Source organism: Lissotriton helveticus, chromosome 10 (assembly GCF_964261635.1).
Source record: "Lissotriton helveticus chromosome 10, aLisHel1.1, whole genome shotgun sequence".
NCBI lineage: Eukaryota > Metazoa > Chordata > Amphibia > Caudata > Salamandridae > Lissotriton > Lissotriton helveticus.
The window spans coordinates 364,645,816-364,672,507 of NC_136071.1; the positions used below are offsets into that span (position 1 = coordinate 364,645,816).

Genomic DNA, 26,692 nt, shown 5'->3' on the forward strand with positions numbered 1-26,692 from the left:
TGTTCCAATATTGGCCTTATGGTCAAAATATTTGAGGGCCTAGGGTGTTTTCCAACACCTTTTGCACCGCTGGAAGAAACACCATTTCATACTTACGCAAATTCTATAGGCGCCAATTATCCTAGTTAATGACACCCCACCAGTGTAGTATAAAATATTATAAGGTCAGCTTCAATTAAAAATACCTGAAAAAGAAAACACAAAATAACCCACCCTTGAAAAAAACATATCCTTTGTAGAGATCATTTTCCTTCCATACGCAGAAGTCACTGAACACTAACTGCAGTATATAATAGGTGGGCAAAATACGAACTGGAACAGACTGTGGAATGTTGACCTATATGCTGTTATAAGGAAATTCTATGTACCTCATTCTTCTTTATACATTGTGTATAGTGACCTTGTACGCCGTTCTATCCTGTCACTTAACCGTCTACACAGCCATCATAACACAATATGTATCGGATACAAGCAATGAACATGTTGAAAATAACTTCTGCGCCAATTTGTCAATAAAGTTTTGTTAAAAAAAAAAATAAAAAAAAAAAACATATCCTGCATAATTAGTAACACACAAATCAAAATTTGTAAAAATAGTTAAAAACTCAACATATTTCTTTACAATAAAAATACACATAAAAAAATATAACTAGGATCACTAAAAAAGGCTCTATATGAACTATAAACTTACAAACAATTTAAAATACAAATACAAATGTTACTAGTAATCTACCACAACCCTCCACATATGTATCTTTACTGGAGATCAACATTGAGCAACTACTAGCTGAATTGCCATGTCCAAAAATGACAACAACAGACTACATAGTAAAGGTCACCGGAAAACAAAAAGGCAGACTCATTGAAATGAAAAAAAATACTTTTCAGACCAAGGAAACCAAGCAATAATTAACCCCTTCCGCGCTGATGACGAGCTCAGCTCGTCATGAGCGACGACGCTCGCACGCTGATGACGAGCTGAGCTCGTCATGTAACGCGGTGTTTTTAAAAACGCAGCGCGCAGCGGGAAAACCGCTAGCGCGCATGCGGTTAAATACAAGTATTCAAAAATGTTTCATATATTTTAGAATATATAAAAACATTTTAGCAATTGTAAACATAATCAAATATTTTTCTTAAAAAATATTACAAGTACAAATGTAAACATAACTAAAAATACAGATAAATCAACAAAACATGAGTTTGTTACAGTATTTTTTACATATATACTATACAAAGAATGAAATAAAAAATCTGTGTTTAAAGTACAATGCAAGTAACATTGTATGGAAGCTGAACATAACATTTATTTGCATATAAATGCACATTTTGGTAATTTATTAACAGTTTATAAGAGTGTATGAAAAATGAAAGTCGCAAAAAGAACAATCGATGGACAGAATGCTGAATAATGTTAAACGATTACCACAGTACAGAGATATGGGCCTAAATCCATTGTTTTTTTGGTCACCAAGCAATTCCAGTTTGGACCCCCAGTCATATGCAAATCAGTCTTGACCCTACTCCCCATGGGAAAAGTCCAGCCCAAACTGCCAGGCCAGGCCCTCCTTGAACTGGATCAAGCAATCTGGAACTGGTTAGGGGGATCATCCCTCATCAGGCAGGCTCGCTTGACTCCAGTGTGGAGCGGGATCAAGATTAATTTGCATATGGATGAGTGCAAACTCGAATGGCATGGTGAACAAGACAAATGATGGATTTAGGCCCAGATTTATGCACAGGGAGTGAGTGTCTGACATTTTTCAGCATTGTGTCCATCAAGTGTCCTTTTTGAAAAATAAAAGATATACAATTGCAAATAAAAATTGTTACTATAAACTGTGTTTTAGTAAAAAATGAATGTGAAAAAATGTAAATTATTTTAAAAAAATGTAAACTTATGTTCTATAATTGATAAGCAAAACTATTTTGATTTAAAACTAAGACAAATGTAATAGCATTTTGGGAAATTATAATTTCTCTGGTCTGCTTTGGCATTAGTGGGCATCAGTACTATAACCAAATCAATGTTAAAGTTGCAACTGCACCAGCATACATAAGGCAAGCTGATACTTTATTGGCGGCTTTAATAATATCATTACTTTCATGTTTGTTTTGTAAGATATAAGTCCCCAATTGCAAATATAGAAACTTTAAATACATTGGTGAAGTATTGGTATTGATAAGGGTTAGTGTTACAGTTCCAATTTCAAAGGTAACCACATTGGGGAAAGTGTTTGACTTATGGGAGAGATACATTTACTGTTTCTCCTCCAAACTTATCCACATTGAAGAAATGTTGGTCTTTGGTGGGTTTGGGAGGGTATGGAGCATTAGATTTACTGATCGTACACGAAACTTAACTACTTTGGGGAAAGTCTTGGACATGAGGGATGAAATTTAATATACTATCCCCACTCCAAATGTAACATCTTTGGGGAGTTTGTTGGACTTTGAGGCGTTTGATTCACTATTCCCACTCCATACTTAGGTACACTGGGGAAAGGGTTGGACTTTTGGCAACTGTACTTCCTTATGCAAATTGTTTTTGTACACACATCTGTGAGTAATTCACTGCACCTCTTCATAATACACACTGATAAATGATCTTAAATAGAAAAACTAGACCAGAACATCTGCTTGGAGAGATAACAATCTGGGTGCGCAAACACTGACAATACACCCTGCCTAATACAATTAAACACCACAAAATCTCTCTTAAACATTTACTGTTTAATTAACAATCAGAGTTGCTTCAGGGTTTGTGTCTCCTTCCTCCCTAACAAGAGAACTTTTGTCTTTCTTCATAGAGGATATAACCCAAAACGATCCTGTCTGCTACTATATACACACAAGTGCCTCACTCTGCTTTAAGATTGGTGAAAGCCATGGGGTTCTCTTCTAAGCAAACATATATTTCTGGAAATTATTTTCCACATACAAGAACATTGTTAAAAATGTAATTCAACCCACTAACAAGAGCAAGCAAGTGAATAATGCACATGTGCTCATATGTATGTCCTGGTTCTACAAGGAATTTGTGGTGAAGGAGATAGTTCCATAAATATTTTGTTGAGAATGGTAGGACTTCATCCTATGTGCTGTACATAGAGATAGGTAGGGTACCTACTATAGACTGAGCTACTCTTAAACAGAGATGCCAGCCACAACGAGACTTGGGGAGAAAACAAATAAAAGGGGGAATGCGTTTCTTTTTCTTTTTTAAAAAACAAAACATGGCTCAGTCGACCTAGATGTTGTTTAAGTGCAGCATTGTCCATCAAACTGAATAAGAAAAATAGTATACACTGACAGAGAAAGCAAAACAAAATATAATTGCAAACACTTTAACCTCTTTGGTTATGGGACATGATGAGAAAGTCTGTTAGTTAAGTTAGTCAAAACAGAAAGAATAAGATCACAGATTCTCTCATTTCAGGAAAAAAGCAAAAACATATTCTGGGCTCCCTCAAATGTGATCAAAATAGGTTTGTTAGATCTGTTAGCCTTAAGGTTGTCTTCCCCTAAACTTGTTGCGTCAGTTTCCAGTTTTTCTGACTTTGCTTTTGTTGGCCTTAGGACTCTAGGCACTCTACCACTGCTAACCAGTTATAAATTGCTTGTACTTTTGTAGTGTGTTTATCTAGGTACCTATATTGATACTCCTATTTCTGACCCTTGTCCGGTTGTTAATTCACTAATGTCCATACAACGGCACAGAAACCCGTTTTCAGATTAGGTCATAGCGCATGCTGTCACATTAAGCAAGCACTATCCCTCCAGCCCCCTAGAAAGCACACCGAGTTCTCAAAACAAAACAAACCTCCAGCAGACCTGGGAAATCCCCCGCAGCTATTGTTTTGATTTCGCCCGAGAACTCCTGAAAAGAATGTAAGAACGACCAGTCCTTATGACATTCTTACTGACGTCTTATGTCCATCCTTACGTCAAACTCGGCACCTTTCAGGTATAAATATACCGACGCTGCCCTAAGCAAAGACACGGTGGTGACGAGCTTGGAGCAGCGCTACTTGCCGGAGAGCCCAGCTGATGCAGAAAGCCCACGGACGCTGCCCCTCCCTTTTGACGCGCTGAGAGAGACGCTGCCTTTTCTCTTGCCGAGAAATCCAGCCTCCGGCGTTTCCAGCCGCCCTCGCGGGTAACTGGGATATCGAGTCCTGAGACAGAGATACCAACCCTCCAGCCTTCGAAATCCCAGGTACTGAACTGACTAACCCCTTACAGAGAATTCTTGAGTCAGATCCTTGGCAAAACAAACTTAACTTAAACTGCTACTTATTTACTCCTGCCCACGTATTAGGCTTAGGTCAGGTACACCGGGGTAGGCGTAGTTAGAAGCACCAGTTGAGAACGATTAGTCAATGTATATATGTATGTATATCTTTTATCCATTTTAAGTATCATATGGCTAAGAAACCATATAAATGCTTTTACAGTATTATTTTATAATCCTGCTTTTACTGTATGCACTTTACTTAACTATAAGTATTGCAATAATAGCGATTCATTTCTCTTGTATGAGAAAAGAGACTGATCAATAAATAACACCTTTTTATTGAAAACGCCCGTCTCTTCCTTTTCTCTACAATCTGGTGAAACTAAGTATGCACGTACTGACTGAGTAAAATAGTTGTCTTTTGTTTTCACACGACTCTAGAGATATACTCTTGATTAGGGGGGAGCAAAGTTGTCATGTTCTATGGTTGTCAGAAACTAAATCCCTTCTTGTCTATCCAGGGAGGTTAAACTCCTCCTTGCCTATTCGAGAAAGTTTCTAGTGAACTCTGAGCTAGCTGGCACACATAACTTTAAGTCTAATATCGTCAGTAGAAGACCTAGTTAACCACAGTCCTACGTCTATACTATTGAAGATATTATTCCAATGCGCAGAACCTATTGGGAAAATAGGAACTACACTACATGGCGCCCAATGGTTTGGATAGGCGATAAATCTAACGCAAGACATTAGAGTAACTCAGTCGTGCTTTTTCACACAGACCTCTTTTTCCCATAAAACTCCAAAGACGTCTGGGGTGGGTGAAAGGTTAAATCCGCCAAACTTAGTAGGAGGAGACTCCTATGTATGGTTTTTGGTTTATTCAATGTTGAAGGATACAGTGTTCCAAAATATTGTGCATCTAATCTTTGTTTCTGTGGAAACCTGATCTGCAACAAAAACCGTTCTTGACAGTAAAATGTCAGAAACTGAAGAAGAAAGGGAGACAGCTAGAGTAGCAGCTCAACTCCTAGCGGAAGACACAAGTCTCCTACAGCAAGACCCGGGTGCAATACTCATCCCGGTCAGCATAAGAAAAACTATAACTTTAAAACTTATAGAAAATGGACTAACACCAAGAGGTGGTACAGTCATATTCGTAATTGAGGCACACGAATATCGGCAGACAGAGGTATTCTATTCATGGATAAACTTTCCAGTAGCAAACGCTGTAACAAAGGAATTCCACTATTACAAAATAGAGGAACCTCCGGATGAGTACACCCCTTTCGAGGAGGTGGAAATACCACTCAAATACCAAGAGCACCTGCTCTGGTTTAATGGCGCCCTAAAACATAATAATCACATCACCAGGCTCGGTCCACTAGGTAGACCAGGAGCAACGTGGCCGGTTCTAGCCGGCTACACACCACATCCAGACATTGAAAAAATGTCGAAACCAGAACTTTTAGCACAGCTAGAACAACTGATTAAAATACACAGACAATTAGTCCAATATGTAATGCGGACTTCAACAGTCCAACCAACTATTAAAATTCCACAGCTGACCCCTCATCAGGGGAACACAAATAAAATCACACCACAGAACATACAGTCCTGCCTAGGTAAAGTACCCATTAAACGGGAACAAATTCCATTGTTGTTAGCACAGAAAATCACTCAAATAGAGGCGGTATTTCCAGATACCACCCCTGTTGAGAAACACAGAATTCTGACTATCTGTCTTCCAATGGGGATCGCACCACATGTGGAGGACTGTGACACTAGGGGTACAGTCTTTGCTTCCATTTACACAAAAACACATGGTGTTCCGTCCATATCGGTAATACCAGAGGTGCTAAAACAGATTCAAAATGAATACGGTCCAGAACCTGCTTTAACTCTGGGTATGAAATTACTGAAAGACTTTAAGCAGGTCTCGGCAATATTACTAGCAAACATAAAGGGGGAAGCAGCAAATGTGGCAATCCGCCAAAGATTGAAGGAAACAGATATAGCAGACCAACCATTTGAACTTGCCAGAATCATAGAAAAATCCTATGAAGAACTAGGAAGAGATAGTTTGGGTGGGAAACCAGTGAAACCCCAACTAATTGAAAATCCTGAAAAGGAATTTATTAAAAATAATCTAAACACTTCAAAAAAGAGCTGGGATGGAAATAAACAATCCACTCCCAAAGAAAAAAGATTCCAGTCCAGAGGAAGGTCTCCTCGGCGGAGAGAAAGATCTCCGGACCAAGGACACAAGTCTCCCCAGAGGGAGCCCTCTGAGAAAAAATACAACCTTAGAAATAGGGATAATTTGAAGAAACCTGATAGATATCAAGATATTGATACACGTCCCTCTCGATCTTTTCAGACTTCCTTGCAGAAATCAGAAAGAAGAGGACGGTCAGAACACAGGGAAGAGCACGTCAAGTCTGAAGACAAAGAACCTGCTCATCAAAGTAAAAAGTTACAATTTCCAAAGAAGAAGGTAGCCAGCATTAAAATAATCAAACATGCCGAGGATCCTGAGGACTCAGCTGAAAAACGGAGAGTGGGCTCAGACAATGCTAGACAGCGCAGCAGAAGTGAGCATAGCTCGCAAGATCCTGATGAATCATCTGGAGACAGTGGACACGAATGAATACATTCAAGTGGAAACTGCAGATACCAGAGTTAGCAAACCTCATAAAATATATGAAATAACTTTACGTATAGAGGGAGATAAGACTAGGAAAATAAGGGGTCTATTTTGGGATAATCTCTCCAAGGGCTATGACATCCTTCTAGCTGAAAAAGAATGGCCACCAGAGTTTGTCAGGGAGTGCCCTCATGGCGAAGAAATGACTATGCCTGCCTTCTCAAATCATATTCCAATTCATAAAAAATATACACTTGCAAGAAAGTGGGCAGCAGCCCAAGCTCCTGCATTATATAAAAACCATGTGGGATGGGACGAGGACTCTCCTCCTCACAAGATCCAGTTAAAATCTCAACCGACTGCACAGAGGCAGTACCCAATTAAGCAAGAAGCTAAAAAACAGGTCAGGGAGATCTTAGATCAACTTGAATACCAGGGGGTGATTGAAACATGCACCTCACAAATGAACAATCCTTTGTTTCCTGTCTCCAAACCAGATTATTCACATCGTCTAGTTTTGGACTACAGACACCTTAACTCATGCTGCAAAACGTTTGCAGTACAAAACTCACACAGTGCCGCACTAATGAATGGCATAGTGCGCAAAAAATACAAAACAACATTAGACATCTCTAATGGATTCTTTTGTCAAAATATAGCACCTGAAAGCAGATATTTGACCGCTTTCTCAATAAATGGCTCGCAGAAAAATTTCTGTCGTTTGCCCCAAGGGTTCAAGAACAGCCCAGGATTATTCTCAGCGAGAGTAACAGAGTTACTACAAATATATGATGACGAGGCATTATCTTATGTCGATGACATCTATCTAACAGATAATGACTTGGATACTCACTTGAAAAGAGTGAACACCATAATACTTGGGTTCGCAGCAGAGGGTTACAAATTTAACTTCAAAAAGTCAAGAATTGCCCATCTAACGGTCCTGTTTTTAGGATATGAATTATCAAGGGAAGGCAAAAGCCTGGCTGACAATTTCCTAGAGAAATGTGCTGTAATCCAAGCACCTAGAACACTGAAAAACTTGCAATCAATTCTAGGTTTCCTAAATTTCGGAAGAACTTACATTATAAATTATGCAGAGAGGGTTAAACCCCTCTATGATCTAATAAAACTAGATTTTAAAAGAATCAATTGGACTCAAAAACACACAGAAATTTTGAGATCTTTACAAACAGACATGTTAGTTAAAACAAAACTGCAAACACGCGATAACACACGCAACCTTGTAATCCGAGTCATCCCAGGAAGATGCGGATTCACATACCTAACCTCTAATGAGGGAGAAACGGTACCAATAGCATACAAATCACATTTATACACAGAAGCTGAAAAAACATTCAGCATTAAGGAAAACATTGTTCAAGCGGTTCAAACAGCTGTAGCAAGAGAAAGAGACCAAGCTGGCGGCAGACGAATTACAGTCAGAACAGCAGAATCAACCTTTGAGGCATTAACAACCCCATGTAATTTACCTACTATGGCATTAAATCCAAAATGGGTCCAATGGGAGAATTCTCTTGCTACGGACAAAGTAAAATACTATTTTGATCCAGAAATGACAAAATTAAAAAATCTAGAATATGAAAGAGAATATCCTCTGCCAATCGACATTCTGCCCATACGACAGTACGCCTGTGTAATACATACAGACGGACATGCTCAACCCTCAGTTTGGGGAGAGCAAGCATACAACGCCACATGCGAGATTGTAAAAGACGTGTGGCGCGGAGGTAAATTGAGACCTCTGTTTTCAAAAACACACTCAGTGGAAAATAATTCAGAAGAACAAACTGAAATAATAGCATTAAAAATGGCGCTAGATAATGCCGATCGCGAAGTCCCGACACTAATAGTGTGCGATTCGTATTACTGCGTCAAATCATACAATAACGATTTACAGAAATGGATTCAAAACGGTTACAAAGATGACACAGGTGCAACAATAAAGCAAAAATCGCTTTGGGAACAAATAGTTCTTTTAAAGAAAGAACTACCAAAGACTCACGTGATACACTCACTGAGTTATCAGCGTGATGGCGTTCACGTTGCAGGGAATTCATTGGCTGAGACAGCCACAGCGGAAACAACTAAATCGGCTTCCGTAGCTACAAAAAAGCGTTCAGTAAAATACATTGACGGGGAAACAATGCTGGCGGTAAAAACGTCATCAAAAGGCGACTGCTCAGCGCTACCCATCATGTATCCACTCAGTTAAACATACATAATCGATGCAAACTCCGTTCCTTTTGCCCGAATCCCTGGAGTGGGGGATAGAGTAATTCCAAACATGAACAGGAGAGTCTTGTTAATAGCAGACGCACATATGGGTGAGGGTCTTAGACACCTTACACTTAAGGATTCTCTAGAAGAATTACAATCAACATACTGGTGGCCAGGAATGAGCCTGGAACATCACCTATTCGCAAGAAACTGTCCAAACTGCAACAGAGATCGCAGTGGTGACCGAGACGGTGTACTGCCATGGCGTTTCACCCAATAAGGATTAGGCTATCGACATAAAATACCCAGTATGAATAATGCGTCATATTAACATGTAGAGACTATTTTCACTTATAATGTGGCCCCAGCGATCGGCTGACGCCAGAACTGTTATAAAAGATTTGCGAGTCTTTATCGGCACATACGCAATTGGCATGCTACATTCTGACCAGGGTCCTGCTTTTAGCTCTCGAGCTTATAAGGAGGCCATGACCAGCATGGGCATTGCATTGCGGTACTCTTGTCCCTTTCATCCTGAGGGAAACGGAATTGTGGAAAGAAAAAACAGTGACATAAAGCAATCTATAACAGCAAAGGTATTAGATTCGGGAGCTGGGTGGGTCAAACATTTAAAGTGTCCAACGTAGTCTTAATAATCTGCCAAGAAATTCTCTAAGAGGTCTCAGTCCGTACGAACTATTGTTTGGGACTAGAATGTTAATCCAGGACCTCGATAGTCAAACTTCAGTGGTTAAAGAAAAATGCTTTGATACCAAAGATCGTTTGGCTATTTTACAGGACTTAAATGAAACAAGAAAAGACCTGAGCAACATAAAGTTGAAACAGCAGCCAATAACCACTGAAGAAAAACCACCTGTCCCAGCAAGGCCTGTCTGGATTCCAAAAATCGGGGATCTGGTCAGAGAGAAGATCGCGGTGAAGAAGGAATTTGGGCCTTCTTACAGAAAAGCAGTTCCTGTCTTGTCTGTCAACGGGACAAGATCAGTAGTACTACCGCCCCTTGTTGGTAAAAAGGAGAACCGAGTTGTATCCATCGACCTGGTTAAACCACAATCATGTGGTCGATAACAAGTAGTAGGCCAAGTGGACTCCCAAGAAGTAGCAAAACACTAAAATTTGCTACAATCACAGAGGTTCAAACTGAAAGACTAATCACACCTGATAAACCTACAGTGATTCAACAAGGACTATGCAACAAAGCAATGGAACTTAAACCTCTTGAAACCGAAATCAAAGCTTTACATCAAGAAACTCCATTCTACAGTGATGTAACCACAGACTATGCTAATGAAACAAAGCGAATACCTAAAGCAAAAAGGAATCCAGAAGCAATTGAAACAATTGACAGAACAGCATCCGGCTACTTCACCAACTTCGATGATTTTTCTGAGGATCTGAGTGAACCTGAGGAACAGCCGACAACAAAAACTTTTAAAGACAAAGCAAAGGGACTCTTTCATCAACTAAAAGAAACCTATCTGATTTCTCCATGGATTGAAATTTGGGTGTCACTAGGTGTATTTGTCCTCATACTTTGGCTCATCATGGTACTATGCTTGGGACATTTCATTGAGGGAAAATATGCTACAATGGACACAGCAAGTCAGAATATCAACTTGGTCCTGAAACCACACAAGTCTTCACACATCGAGAAAAGAGAACTTTCTTCAGTAAACTTCACAGCCAATCCTATACCCGGTGGGGTAGCATGGGACAAAACTGATTACGAAATATATGGTCCGGTTGAGCTCCTGAAGTATCCTCATCAATTCAAGATTTCATTGAGTGACTTTGTAAAGTCAAGCACTTTCGCTGATGATTGGGACTTTGAAAGTATTAATGATATGATGTCTGATCTAGTAATATCAGCTAAATTTACAGAACATGATTATTTGCAAGGTTCATCTAATTACGATCAAATGTTTTGTTACAACCATTATAGTAACCATTATCTGCATAAATCTACTCAACCTAGAAATGTTTTCAATCTTAACCAATGGGAACATTGTGCAACTCCGCCAAAAGGCAGTTCAAAGACATTTTTTGATAAATATTCATACTTTTCAGGGTTCAACACAAGTAATGCAGAAACATTTTATTTCAAATTGTCAAATAAGACAGGAGTGAAAACCATGCTTACAAACACAAAATTGATATATTCGGACTCATTTTTTGAAAAAATTAATAAATTCGGTTTTGATTTCTGGAACAATAACATTGAAACGAAAACGATCTGGGGCACAAAAGATTGGCAAGTGCAAGGTATAGAATCATTATTTAGAGCCTGCATGATCCCAGAACAAATTATATTTTTGAATGACACAATTCAACAGACTACCTGTCTTGGCCTAGCAAAAACTCAAAGACTTAAATAAACCGTCTATTCCAAAACCAACACCTAACAGTAATAGCACTACGGATGTTGAGATAGACGTATCCCATATTTTAAACCAAAACAGAACACATCCTGATTGGAAACAATGGTTGATCTGGCCCACAGACACAATTAACTGTCAAGACAGATTCCTGAACAAAATACAGGAGTTCACATTGACCAGGCCAGACCCAAGATACACCCAGAGACAACATCCAGGGATTGTAACTACTTACAGTGTGGTGAAACTCTGCCTTCAATGGCTACATACATCCACACTGTCAGAAATTAAGCAACACTTAACTTTACTTAAAAAAGGTGCTGACTTGCGTGATTTCATCATGGGACCACGCAAACAGCGTCAAAAACGTTTCATAGCGGCCTCTATATATGCAGCTTACAACGAAGCTTGGAAAGTAACTCAAATTGAGACAGCAGAAAAAATACGGGAAATTGACCGTGTTAATTTGGAAAAATCACTTTCTGTTGTGGACAATGGGTTAATGACTCTGTCTTCCAGAATATATTCACTGGACAGTATTGTATCTTCTGCAATTGATATAATAGAGCAAGACTTACTGATGTTGCAACACGGTCAGTCTCAATTACGTTCTATTGTACAGCTAGGCTGGACGTTACAAAATCTGCGTTCAGGCTATGTGCCTTGGCGTTTAATCAACAGAACGTCACTATTTAATATCTTTAACCTTACTGATAAACAAATCAGTTTGGCACAAAAGGGTGCTGACTATACAATTCTGAGCATTGAAAAACTTGAGAGATTACCATTGACAATGTCAGAATGACCTGTCATTGAATGGATAATACATGGGATAATAAATATTCCGATAACAACTTTCCAGTTTCAATACTGCCAAAAATATATACAGGCAGGCCAGTATGAAAGGTTGGGTAAAGGTTATGTTAAGTCAACATGGAACTTGCCCTATACACACACATGTGTCAGTAATAAAGGACAGAGTGTATTTCTTAGTGGTAATAATTGTGAAAAATCACTAAGTGGCATACTTCTGTGTCAGGGTATAAGTTTGCATGGGGCCTGTGAAGGGACTTCAAATAACCTTTCATTTCACCAGTTAGGCACACCTGCAACACAAATAGAACCATTCTTTTGAAGACCTTCGAACGGGAGTTACATTCTAATTGTAGATCACAGATGTTGTGGCTTGCTGACAGGAAAACCTTATCTTGTAAGCGTGACTTCCAGGGTCATGTGCTGTGAAAGAGTATTGTTCCCGAATGATGCTCCAGACAGGGAGGGAAGGTTATGGCCCAGTTTAAAAATCTCTTCTATTCGAATTGATACTTTAAGCAGAATGAAGACTGTGCTCCTACAGACGCCAACCCAGTTGACGTCATCAAAAGAAACGTATGATCTCCAAGTTACAAGGACAACGGCAGAGATTCATTCAATGTTATCAACAAATTGCCCCCTACACTTTGCAGAAATGCTGAACGAAATCTTAAATATTTCTGATACAAGTGGTATCGCAAGTGTATTTAAGACAGTTTTTTCAGGAGCTTTAACCCCATTCAAAGCGATCCTGGGTATTTTTCCAAATTTCGTCCATTCCATCTTTGGCGGACTTCCACTCCTATTGGGACTCGTAGCAGGCATTTTATTCTTGCTACTCTTGCTTCGTTATGGCAAGCCATGTCACAGACAAGACTCCAGCAACAATGGAAGAAACGATCCTAGCTATCCGCTACCGGGACCGCATAACTAAAGTCCTTGGCTTAGCCCGGCTACGAGATCTGAATATGACCTGGTTTCTTTCATTCAGACCCATCTGGCAGAATTGTGTTATGCCTGTATTAAGGTGCATGCTATGCGGCGAAGAATGCGTGTTGGACACCTGTCTTACACTACAATCGGAAGTACCATTGGATGCAGATACTTTGTTGGGTCCAGTAAAGGCTCATGCATTGTGCTGTCCCCAGCGGCTACCTATCCTTATGACGGCATTCGTGGAGACTTCACCACTACGATTGAAGGGTAGTGAAGTACAAGATGAAAGCAGCATCGACCAGGTACGACCTTCTGTAAGCAGTTCTGATCGAACCATCATTGAAAGCAATCATGCGCATGACTGCATGGTAGCGACATTTTGAAACCTAGTCGATTTTTCACCAGAAGCTGTAGACTGTTTTTTCGAGAGTCTGTCTGAAATGATGTCTTCACCGGAACAGAGAGAATGACTTTAAACAAACTTGCACACGGCGTTCCCTGAACTCTGAATTTGGCCTTCAGTCTTTTGAAAACAAAGTGACTGTGAACTATTTTTTCTCTTCTCCCCTGAAAAGCGAAAACTTTTTTCCAATTCCAAAATATTTACCTTTTTGGTACTTATATTCTGCTTAAAGTAAAACTATTCTTAGAGAACAGAGCTTCTATTCTTAGGAATTCTAGAGACATTACATTACCTCAACCTCTAGCTTATATGCAATTAATTGTGTTTATATGTGATGAGATGGTCTCGCAATTTTTTCTGTATCAAGAGCCATTTCATGTGTAATTTCGCAAATCATTCATGCTGATATAACATGTGCATCTCCTTTTTGAATGATTATACTGCTTGAATGCATACAGTACCTATACTCCTTTCGTGCATTTTGCATACGCCATTTTTCAAATACAAAAAAAAAAATGTTTTTGGGGTGGTTCGGTATACACATGCACTGTTAGTTATGTTTACTATTGCTTAGGTTAGTAAATATGTACATAAAATCGTGGAGTGGGTGTAGTGTGTTTATCTAGGTACCTATATTGATACTCCTATTTCTGACCCTTGTCCGGTTATTAATTCACTAATGTCCATTCAACGGCACAGAAACCCGTTTTCAGATTAGGTCATAGCGCATGCTGTCACATTAAGCAAGCACTATCCCTCCAGCCCCCTAGAAAGCACACCGAGTTCTCAAAACAAAACAAACCTCCAGCAGACCTGGGAAATCCCCGCAGCTATTGTTTTGATTTCGCTCGAGAACTCCTGAAAAGAATGTAAGAACGACCAGTCCTTATGACATTCTTACTGACGTCTTATGTCCATCCTTACGTCAAACTCGGCACCTTTCAGGTATAAATATACCGACGCTGCCCTAAGCAAAGACACGGTGGTGACGAGCTTGGAGCAGCGCTACTTGCCGGAGAGCCCAGCTGATGCAGAAAGCCCACGGACGCTGCCCCTCCCTTTTGACGCGCTGAGAGAGACGCTGCCTTTTCTCCTGCCGAGAAATCCAGCCTCCGGCGTTTCCAGCCGACCTCGCAAGTAACTGGGATATCGAGTCCTGAGACAGAGATACCAACCCTCCAGCCTTCTAAATCCCAGGTACTGAACTGACTAACCCCTTACAGATTATGCACGTACTGACTGAGTGAAATAGTTGTCTTTTGTTTTCACACGACTCTAGAGATATACTCTTGATTAGGGGGGAGCAAAGTTGTCATGTTCTATGGTTGTCAGAAACTAAATCCCTTCTTGTCTATCCAGGGAGGTTAAACTCCTCCTTGCCTATTCGAGAAAGTTTCTAGTGAACTCTGAGCTAGCTGGCACACATAACTTTAAGTCTAATATCGTCAGTAGAAGACCTAGTTAACCACAGTCCTACGTCTATACTATTGAAGATATTATTCCAATGCGCAGAGCCTATTGGGAAAATAGGAACTACACTACACTTTCTTCCTAAAACAAAGTAAAATTGGCATGCACCTGATTGGCATATTTAATTTACTAATAAGTCCCTATAAAGGAGGTACAGCAGATAACTAGGGCTGGTAAATGAAATGCTACTAGAGGGCCTGCAGAACATATTATTCCTCTCACTTAAGTAGCCCCTAAAACATATTCCAGGTCTGCCATTGCAGCAAGTATGCAATTTCTTAGTACCAATTTGACTTGGCAAGATAACCCCCTTCTAAAGCTTAAAACCCCCTTTTTTTATCATAAATACATCACCCCTAAGGTAGGTAGGCCCTAGCCAGCCGAAAGTACAGGATGCATTGTAATTAAGAAGTTGGGCATGTACTTTTCAGTTTTAAATGCCCTGGTAGGGAAAAACTCCAATTTTTTTGTTTTACTACTGAAGGCTTACCTCTCCCATAGGATAACATTGGGTTGTCTTATTGCATTTAACACGCGCTAACTTATGATTAGGAGCAGGTAGCAAAGGCCTGTTTGGTATCCAAGGAATTGTGATTTAAAATCCTCTTTAATGGTAAAGTCACAGTGGTGAGAATGCCACTTTTTAGAAAGTTGTCATTTTATTGTCCTAACCATTTGGTGCTGGCAACCTGTTCCTGGGTCACATGACTAGGTGTGAGTGAATGTTGGCCTTTGCAAATGCCTCCCAATACAGCCACACAATAGAGAGATTAGAAGTGCCTGAATGGCCATCACTGTAAGGATGGGGAGGCAGAGCTGTGCACAGCTCCAGTCACCCATCAATAGCCTGACCCTGCTCACACACAAAACATTTAACACTAGTCTTTTTGTGCCTGTAGCCAGGCTGGAATTATGGCAGGAAGGCAGAAAATTCCAGACACTTCTGTGGGGGTAAGCCTTCAGATGATTCTCCCACTTCATAGGAGGCACCAGATCCACTCTTCAGATCACTCCTGGACCTGCGGAAGGCCTCTCAGAGGACTGTTAGCTGCTGCAGTCTACGGTGCATTTCACAAAAGTGCTTTGCTGCACATGGAAAGAATAATTTGTTGCCTGGACTCTGCCTAAAAACCCGCAGAGGCGCGCCATGCTGGTTGAGCCCTGTTTCTGCTGTTGAACCCAGGACAACTAGAATGACTCCAAGGGCTAGATGGCTGAACTCCTGATCAGAGACTCAGGGACAGTAAAGGCTCAACTACTCTTGAACAGATTCCTGGACCCAGCCTAAGTAAGTTCCTAGCATCCCCAAGTGGTGCCCCTCCAGTCCTGGACCCATGATGGTGGTGCTAAAGGTGTCCAGACAGCCACAATTGAAGACATGTGACTAATAAACATGTTGTCCGAAAGGTGCTTTGAGAACCAATAGGAGACTGGGACCTACCTGCTTGCCGATCTGCCCAAGGTGCATCGCCAGTCAGCCTGATTTTGCTGCAGCCTCCTCTATGCACTTTTCCACAGCAGAATGCAGCTTCGTCCTGGTGGAGATTCTTGACTTTCAAAAAAGAGACTAAGTCCAAATGAAGTAATCATAACCAAAACCTTGTGCAGCGACCACCCGACAACAACAAAGCCTCCTTATACACCATCAGCTGGCTTGCCCCTCTGAACTTTACCTTCTCAGACATCTTTATCACAAAATCTCCTCTAAGTCCAAAAAATGCGGAGACCAGGCCCAAGCCACTTTTTGTATCCGAACCATGATCCTTATTGGTCGGCCATAACTTTACACTTTGCTTTGGCTTCCCGATACTAGATGTCTGGGATTGGCGCTTTAATCTTTAAGGTGCTATTTTCCACTTTAAACTTTAAAAATTCATAACTACCCATTCTATTGAGTGGATTCTTGTTGTTTTTAACTCCAGTTCTACTGAGTGGATTCTTGTTGTTTTGGTGGCAAATAATTTCTTAAAATGTGCTATATTTTTCCAAATTGGTGTGGCATTTTTCGAGTGTTGTGTTTTCACTTTATTACTGTATGTGTGCTGCATAAATACATGGCACATTGCCTCTAAGTTTAGCCTGACTCCTTTTGTGCCAAGTTACCAGGGATTTAAGCATGGTTTCTTTAGTGACTTTTGTTGTTCAGCCTGAAAAGGATTATGCCTGTTGCTTGAGAAGAACTAACATCGCAAATTGTCACAAGTCTCTTTAGTTTCTGTGAGACAGAGTTACTTTTTCTTTCCACCTTACAGTCATGTATCACAAACAGAAAACAAACAAATAAGTGCCTAACAAGAACTCACAATATTCATACCCAAGTCACATAAGCACTTTTCAGTCCATCATCCATTCAGGTAGTAATAAGAGTTTTTTGATGTCATACCTGCATACAAACCGGTCACATTATGTGCCAGTCACCCACCCCTTAGTATTTGTAGTCTCTAGTACAGCAGATCAGAAATTAGAGGCATCTTTACGCTCATAAAAGTGCATATGGAAGTTTTTAGTTTTACAGAAATTCATTAGGAAACAAGTTAAATATTGACATCAATGATTGAGGTCATATCTGATTGCTTAGCAACGTAAATAATAATTATTGCATGTATCTCAGTATGTCACAGAGGTAGGATGAATGATGCAGTTTTGTTGCTCATGATCACGCAAGAGATAGAAGATGAAAATAAATATAGTGTTCACCTTCCATACAGAATGTTATACTTGCTAACAAAACCCTTTTTTATCAGTTATTGAAAGATCGCTGCCACGTCTTAATGTTAGTTATACTTTGTCTAGTTCTTGCAGTTCAATTTGTGTTTGAAAGTGCAAGGCGCTACCAGTAATCTGGTTTTTAACAAATACTTCATTATGTTTCTACTCTAGGTCACAGGATGGATGGGCCACACCGTAAAGAATCTGAACTGCGACTCGTTCTTGTGGGAAAAACTGGAGTTGGCAAAAGTGCTACAGGAAATACTATCCTTGGTGAAAATAAATTTGATTCAAGTCCCTTTTTAGCATCAGCAGCGAAGACCTGTAGGAAAGAGTTGGTGAAATGGAAAGGGCGGAATGTTGTAGTCATTGACACACCAAGCTCTTTTCATAAAAAGCACCCTTATGAACAAACCATTGAGGAGATAGGTTCATGTATCACCATGTCATCTCCAGGTCCACATGCCATTGTGCTAGTGCTCAAGGTAGACAAATGTGTAACCGATGAGAAGAAAACCATTGAGATACTCAGGGATGTTTTTGGAGAGCAAATTGTGAAATACTTGATTGTCTTGTTCACAAGAAAAGAAGATTTGGAAGGCATGGCTGTACCTGATTACTTAAGTAGATCGCGTAGAAGAGAAATCCAGGAGCTTATCCAAATGTGTGGAAACCGATACTGTACTTTTAACAACAGAGCGCCCCCAGAGGAGCTGGTGGAGCAAACCAACAAGCTTCTCACTATGGTTGAGAGAATGGTGGAGCAAAACAATGGGTCATGGTACACCAGTCAGCTATACCACCATGCCAAAAGGGTGTTGCAGGAAAAAATTGAGGAGCGCAGGAGACAAAGGAGAATGCAGTCTGAACTGGAGACAGAAAGGCTAATTCACATATTTCAAGAAGAGACCAAGAAGAAGCGGGAGGAAGCACAGGCAAAGGATGAGAAAACAAAAATGGAATTTGAGAGACTGGAAAATATGAAAAAAGATGATGCTGAATATTGGAAGGAAGAATATTCAATTAATAAGAAGCCTAAGGATTTAAAAATGATTACATCTGAAACAAAGGTAAACAAAGCCAACGGCAATCATCTCAATACTGAATCTTATATATGTGCAAGCAACAAAGAACCTAAACATGATACTATAGCATATGATGTGCATAGGAAAGACACCTTGGAGCATAAAAGGCCATTCATCAGCGAGAAACAAAACAAAAGAAGGAATCCAGTTAGAAACACAAAAAACATCCAGAAAGGCTGAGTACGCTGCCAGGCAACAGCAAACACGATGTAGGAACAGCACAAAGGGGTAATGGAAAGAGAATAAGACGTTCGAAGCATCTGAAAAAAGAGAGAAAAGAGGAGAAATGAAAGTGCAACAATATAAAACCGTGAAAAAGGTAGTGTAGGAGTGGCAGAAAATACTAATTATTCGTTTTAAGGAAATAGCTCTAAAACCCCTCATTGGGTGAACGTGTGTAGTATAAACACACATTGTTACAAATTACACTTAAGAAGGTGGTGAAAAGGAATGTAATTTGCAATGAGATCTATCAATGAGTTTGCAATCATAAACTATTGTAAAGTTATAGCCTCTTTGAAAGAAATAGTAACACGTGTGCAAATAGGAAGCCATCGAGGTTGGACAGCATCCTTTAGGAAACTGTGGTGGGTGGCTTTGGAGATCTAAGGGACCAACGCTTCCTGCTCTAAGTATGTTCCTGAAATTAAAAAAAGTAAACATCCCTGATTTAGTTAAGGAACACAAGCTCCTTAAAAAAAAAGTTTCCTATTAGGCTCACACAGAGTTGGTGGTCTGCTGTTCCTTTCGGGCCACTATTCCTATTCTTGTATGTAGCCCTATGGGCCTCAAAATAGTAATCTGCCAAATTAATATTACATATTCAGGTTACTCTGTGCCCCACAACAACTAGAGACGTTGTGATTCAACCTAATAATGCAAAGGACATCTCGCAAGATCAGTGATAAGTCACTCTATGTACATCAGGCACTACTTCTCTGGACTGAGTGACTGTGCGTGATGCGTAGGAAGAGAAGACTCCTCATGGACACACTGAGTGCTGTGAGTAAGCCCATCCTTGAGTTCCCATCATTCATATATGCTATTTTGCAATCCTGTGAAACCGAGAGGGTAAAAAAAGAGATATCTTTCCCTGCAATAGGCTCCTACTTATTTTAAGGTCTATAAAACAACATAATGGTGCCCTACTCTGATACTGCAATAGCTGTCTACAGCTTTCCGTGTCAAGGAACCACTTGATCACATAATGTGTAACCTCTCTGCAAGCAATCAATGAGTCTGTATTTAGCAAACAGTGGTCTAGTACAAACAAGTTATTAAACCTACAGTCTAGCACAACATACAATCTCAGATGCACTTTTAGTCAAGGGTCAGCATGCTTCACTGCTTTTATCATCATTGGCAGGTTTATCAGGATATTAAATAGATGATTCACTAGATTTCTATGGTGCAGCAGTTCCTAGTTCCTTGAACCTGCACTGTTTAGTGGTGGGCTCTTGTTTCTAGAATAAACACTGATGTGCGTTGTCTAGTTGCTTCTTCAACATAGTTAGGCTGTGTATATTTGTTGCTTCAGCTAGAAGTTCAGCCTTGTATCCTGAGCAGAGTCTCAAGTCTAGATAGCCAGTTACATCATCTACGCAGGAAGTAGTCTGCAGAGCCTGGGAGACAATATTGTTGTATTTTTATATTCATTCTTTCAGCTGGTGAGAACCCTCATCAATCCACTTAGTCCTACTAGGCTGAATGCTTCTACTGGCAGGTGCATCAGCTCGTGCATACATAAAAAAAAAAAAAAATTCTAAATAATCCCAAGATGTTTACCAGTGTGCATGCTCACAGGAGGCCAAACTTGAATCATTTTTGTAAAAAAGCTTGTCAAGATGACTGGCCAAGATTGCATGAGCATGTCTATGCACATAAGAACTGCCATCTTGGGATGGGGGTTGCCATAAAATGTAGAAAATGCAAACAACCCTTGACAAAGTCAATAGCACTCCTGATGAACTTTAAGGACGGATGTATGACATTACAACGCCTGCTTTTACCACGCATGCCTTTACAACGCCGTATTTACAACGAATACCTTTACAACGCATAGTGCTTTGGGGCGCTGGATAGTGAATAGTTTAATTTACTATTCCAACTCCAGTCCCCGTGGATAGTAGGGAAGGTGTTGGATAGTAAATGAAATCTATTCCTTATCCTAGAGCGCCCCCCAGCGCAATGCGTTGTAAAGGTATTCGTTGTAAATACCGCGTTGTAAAGGCATTGCGTGGTAAAAGTTGCGTTGTAAAGGATGTTTCCCGTTCAAGGACCTATTAGCTTGGCCACTGCTTATATCCCGATGTGGTCATACATTCTAGGAGGTATGAAAATTGCAATGCTTTAGTTTTATCCCTTGATTTAGGAGCTAGATTATTCAAGCAAGGGCAAATGTCTAAAATGAGCTTCCGATCTTGCCATTACTTGTGATATTATGTTAGCCTTTCTACCCTTCTCAGATGCTGCCTCATATGTTCTGCTTTAGGTTCTACTTTTTATTTACGATTCTAGTTACATGTGAACAAAATCGTCTGTGCTCGCTGTCTACTTTTCAAAATGTTGTGTAACGTTTTTGTTTAATTAAAGTCTTAATTATATTTCAGTTGCCTGTCCACACAGATATAACAAGACAGAGGATGTCTGAGTCTACTGGTAAGTAAATGTCTGTTTCACTTAACTGCTCAGGTTATTTAAAAAAAAAAAAGGACAGGATGGTTTCCATATAAATACTCTATGAATGTTACTGATATGTTCTCTGATATGACTCTTGATCTGGGAGTTTAATTTGTGAGGACAAATTAAACCAGGCCACTAAGCAATTCCATCAGGTTTTATATGTCTGGCTAAGATGCAGGTTTGACTGTCTCACAGTGCTGTCAAAATCTATATAGAGAATAGGAATTGTGAGACGAAGGTAAACCCCTCCATCCCTGGTTGCGGCAATTGTAATTCTCTTAATAAACAGACAATATTATGCAATCGACAACCTTGGAATTTTCCTGCCATGCAATAGCTCAAAACACGTTTAGCGGACTAAATTGGTTCTTGATAGCCAAATCGGGCTCGCAACCTCTCCCTAAAGCAGTCTACATGGCTAGATACTTCTGATCATCCTCTTTAGACATAGACTATGAAGTGGGCAGCGATGCTGGGAGACAATTCCCCCGCAAGATGCCTTTAGGCATCCTGGATGACCCTGTTTGTCTTGATGCAATTCAGACAGCCCTTTCCAGAGGATGACTGAGTACCACAACCACTAGGGAGAATGAGTGGACTGCCATGAAGGTTGTTCTGAGGGGTGAGTTCCTCTGCAATGTTATTGGTATCAGAAGTCAGTGTCAACTGATCTTAAAGATCAACAAGCTAACATGCAACACAGCGTCCTTGCTCAGGATGGTCAGCCAGAACGCCTAGACATTATGAAAAAGCTCGGAAATCTCTTGAATAAGATTGAGAGACTACCACCAAAGACTCTACAGAGAGGGGGATAGATTCGGTAAATGGTTAGTCGGAAACGGGATATACTGCTGATTGTTGTTCTTACCAGTACTCGTGGCACTGATCCCATGACACACAACGCTATAAATACAAGACTGGGTATGCATGTTCAGGCCTTGTATGGAAACCCATATCCTGAGATGAAAGAGCGTGCAACCACGCATCTCAGAAAATGGAGTCTTCTGAGAGTGCACAAGCCTGTATGGGCGATACTATAGAGCAAGCTCCCACAGGAGGAGTATCAGAAGGCGATATGTTCACTGTGAGTGGTAAGATGCCACAGGACTATGGTTTACCAATAGACTTCTACCAGATGCATGCTCCCCAACTGAGTGCGAGGCTGCTCAAAGCTTTCAGGGAGGCTAGGGAACTGGGCATCCTTCACCAAAGTATGCAGGAAGGCATCATTTATATGATGCTCAAATAGGGTGGAGACTCCACAGGGCCATATTCACATTGCCCTTTGACCTTCATAAACTCGGACGTCTAGGCCGTGCACAACAGATGGGAATTTATTGTGCACAGCTCCTTGCAATGTATCATGAAAGTTAAACTATGTGTAGAGCACTACCAAAGATGCAGTTTCAAACATGTAAACTGTGAAAAAAAACTGTGGCTGAACTGAGATAGCTGACCAAAACAAACAAGAATTGAACAGAAATGCTGTTCCTTGATCACAATCAACAAGTTCAGAAACTAAAACTCCCTTGCTGCCAAAAAGAGTAAGCAGTTAAGTGATACAAAGTAGATTATCCTTACAATTAGACCGAAAGTTTTTTATGTAGGCGAAAATTATTTTTCCCTACACTGGAATTGAACAGGCTGGGGATGACCGGAAAAGAAGAGAATTAAAAGCAATCCAATGCATGGAATGTTGCCAGTGGGTCATCAAGAGGACGATGCTCACATGAGGTGCAATGAGGGCAAAACTACACCCCCAAGATGATGCTCTTGCAGTGAGAACTACTGTTAGCGCTACATTGAAAACTGCAAATGTCTGAAACTGATTATACATCCACAATTATGCACCTATAATGCAGCATGGAAATTAATTAATACCACATTTGATCTAAAATGGTCTTTGAACAGTGATCGCCTCCACGCAGCATCCCATGGATCACCATCATCTGAGTAAACAGTTGTCCCAGCCAATATCAGAAGGAATTAAAACGCTTACATGGAATATCAGAGTGAAAAACCATATACAATGTAGAGAGTGCCACCATTTCTAAGGAGACAAACAGTACATATAGCTTGTATCCAGGAGACTCACTGATCGCAGAGAAAGCAAGCGAGAAAGGAAGAGATGGAGAGGGTCTTTCCACCTTCTGTGGTAGTCTTCTCACTACAAAGGTATGGAGGCATTGGTTACGCTGAATGTACCACTTGCAGTTACTAAAGAAATTGCAGACTCAGAAGGGTGGTAGGTGATATTGTATGGATTATTGAATTCTAGGGATGTAGCAGTGGTGAACATTTTTTTTTATAAACATTTTTATTTGCATTTTATTAAGTAACAACAATACAATACAATCATGTCGGTATTGGTCATCGCACCCTCCCCCCCAACCCCCCAACCACCAATCATCACCGTTAGAAGCAATATAGTGTAAATCAGAGCAAGTATCTGTGCCGAAACAGTCTCGGGTCCAAGTCCGTATTGCCACAGCAGACTACCCGCTGGAGTGCCTATGCCCATTCTCATATCTTTCAAAGTCCCCCGTAGAGTCCATGATATTTCCGCCATTTACTCCAGACTCTGCCAAATTTCTTGGGGTACCCCCTAGCTTTGTACGTGACCCTTTCCGCTGCCATGTATAAATCCAGCCCCCTCTGCCATTCCTCCAACTGCGGTGGCGAGGCTCCCCCCCACTTCCTTACCACATCTCTCTTGGCCACCACTAACGCCAGGACCAGGAAAATCTAGAGCGGGGGTGCGAGATCCACATCATTGGTCATACCGAGCAGGGCTAGTTTAGGGTCCAGTGGCAAGGGCGTCTCCAGCACCTCCCCCAATTCACTCAGGACTTCAGTCCAGTAGGCTTGGATTATCGGGCATGACCATATTGTATGATAGAAATTCCCCTCCTCTTGGCCACATCTCAAGCAAGCTTGGTTGTCGGCTCTCCCCATTCTATGTAAGCGTACCCTATCAAAATAGGTCCTATGGAGGATGTTAAATTGGATGAGCCGCAACTGGGATTTAATGGCTACCTCTCTAGGATGCATTAACACTGTGTCCCAGTCCACCGTATCCATTTCTCCCACATCCCCCCCCACCTGCTTCGAAGTGTACCCAAGTCATCCGGCATGTTATTCATTAGTGTCCTATATGTGAGTGATCCCGCCCTTTCCTGAATGTGTTCCTGTAGGAGGCGTCCCTCTAAGGGTGCGTATTCAGGGAGTGTGTCCAATGGGATCCCTTTTGCCCGCTAGGCGTGTCTCAATTGTACATATTTAAAGTATTGGGAGCGGTGCAGGCCGAATTCCTCCCTTTAGCCGTCACATCGCCTAGCGTTGAGATCCCTATATCATCCCACCTTTTGAACCCCTTCAATTTATTCAGTTCTTGCAGCCACGCACATTGCCATAACAGCGTCTGTCTAGTGGGCTTCTTTTCCCAGCCTATGGGTAAGCCTGGTAGCCGGCAGGAGTCTCCCCCTCCCTTTGCCTCCATATAGATAGTAATTATACGGTCGATTAGCCATTGTGTGCCTCTCTAGTTCATATGTGGGGTGTAGAGCCGGGGCATGGAACCAATCATTTATGGGCGCCAAGTGTTCACCCAATAGTAAGCCTAGACGCTAGGGAGTGAGATCCCTCCGCTATACTGGTGCCGTTGCAGAGTCGTCAGAGCCACTCGCGGGTGCTTACCCCGTCATAGAAAGGCTCGTAATTCCGTATTAATTTCCATGAACACCTTATGGGGGAGGGGGTAGTATTCATTCTGGAATGCATAAAGTAGTTTGGGCAGTGTCATCATTTTGAACATGGCTGCACGGCCCAGGATCGTAAGGGGGAGCAGACGCCATCTATTCGCATCCTCTATAAAGTTATGTACTATCCTTCTTATGTTTTTGTCATATGAGCGGCCGCTATCGAGCATCATAAATACACCAAGGTAGGTAAAACCCTCCCTAGACGTCTGCAACCGCTCAGGAAGGTCAATCCATTGCTCTTGTCCTCTGGGGTCACATAGGATGGACTTATGCCAGTTTATCCTGTACCCTGCGTGGGTTCCGTACCTTTCTAGGTCTGAGAATAGGGCCGGTACCGTGGTTTCAGGGTGCGTGATGTATAAGAGGATATCATCCACATAGAGGGATATTTTTTCCTCTGCGGTATCCGTTCCCCCCAGTTGGAAACCTCTAATTTAGGGGTTTTGCCTAATTGCACTCGCGAGCACCTCAATTGTTAGCGTAAAGAGGAGGGGGGACAGGGGGCATCCCTGTTGGGTCCCTCGCCTCACTGGGAAGTCCCAGGATAAAATCCCATTTACTTTAACCCTCGCTCTAGGGTCTGTACACAATAATTGGACCAATTTGCTGAAGTTGGGACCAAAACCAAACCGCTCCAGGACTCTCTCCAGAAAAGGCCAATGTATGGCATCAAATGCCTTTTCGGCGTCCAGGGAGAGGAACCAGTGAGGATCTCGTCTACTACCTACTTCCTGTAGCCAGTTGTGGGTCCTCCTGAGGTTAAATCTAGAGGCCCTTCCCGGCAAGAACCCGGTCTGGTCCAGGTGCACTAGTTCTGGGATCACTTTCCGCAATCTGAGAGCCAAGATGGTAGCCAAGAGCTTCACCTCTATACTCAAGAGGGAAATAGGGCGGTACGATGAACAGTCATCTGGTGGTTTACCATCCTTATATATCGGTATGATCGTTGCCATGCGAAGATCCGGTGGTAGTTCCCCCTCTTGAGCTGCCTCTTCAAAGAGCCCCAGTAAATGGCGGGCCAATAGGTCTGCTGTCCGCTTAAAAAACTCTGCCGGGAACCCATTCGGGCCCGGTGACTTCCCCACCCGCAGTTTAGTTCAGGCGGTCTTGACTTCATCAAGATTAATTACGGCCTCCAGACCATCGAGGTCCTCGGCAGCCAGCACTGGGAGGTCCAGGTGTGACATGTACTGCAAGGCCTCGTCTTGCGTCCCTAGGGCTCGTGCTTCATAGAATTGCTTATAATGCCTAGCAAAAGCCTCCGCAATCTGCGCATCTGACCCCGTCAGGTTCCCCTGGAAGTCCCGGACCC

General features: G+C 41.3%; 1 protein-coding gene across 1 annotated transcript in view; it reads left to right on the plus strand.

Moving 5' to 3' along the window:
* Positions 1–26,692, plus strand: part of LOC144783993 (GTPase IMAP family member 8-like) — a 182,735-nt gene that overhangs the window by 87,541 nt on the left and 68,502 nt on the right. The window contains exons 2-3 of the mRNA XM_078662706.1: positions 18,024–18,922; positions 21,547–21,595. Coding sequence (XP_078518832.1) covers positions 18,032–18,922; positions 21,547–21,595 — 940 coding nt within the window. The 5' untranslated portion in view covers positions 18,024–18,031. The remainder of the gene's footprint in view (positions 1–18,023; positions 18,923–21,546; positions 21,596–26,692) is intronic.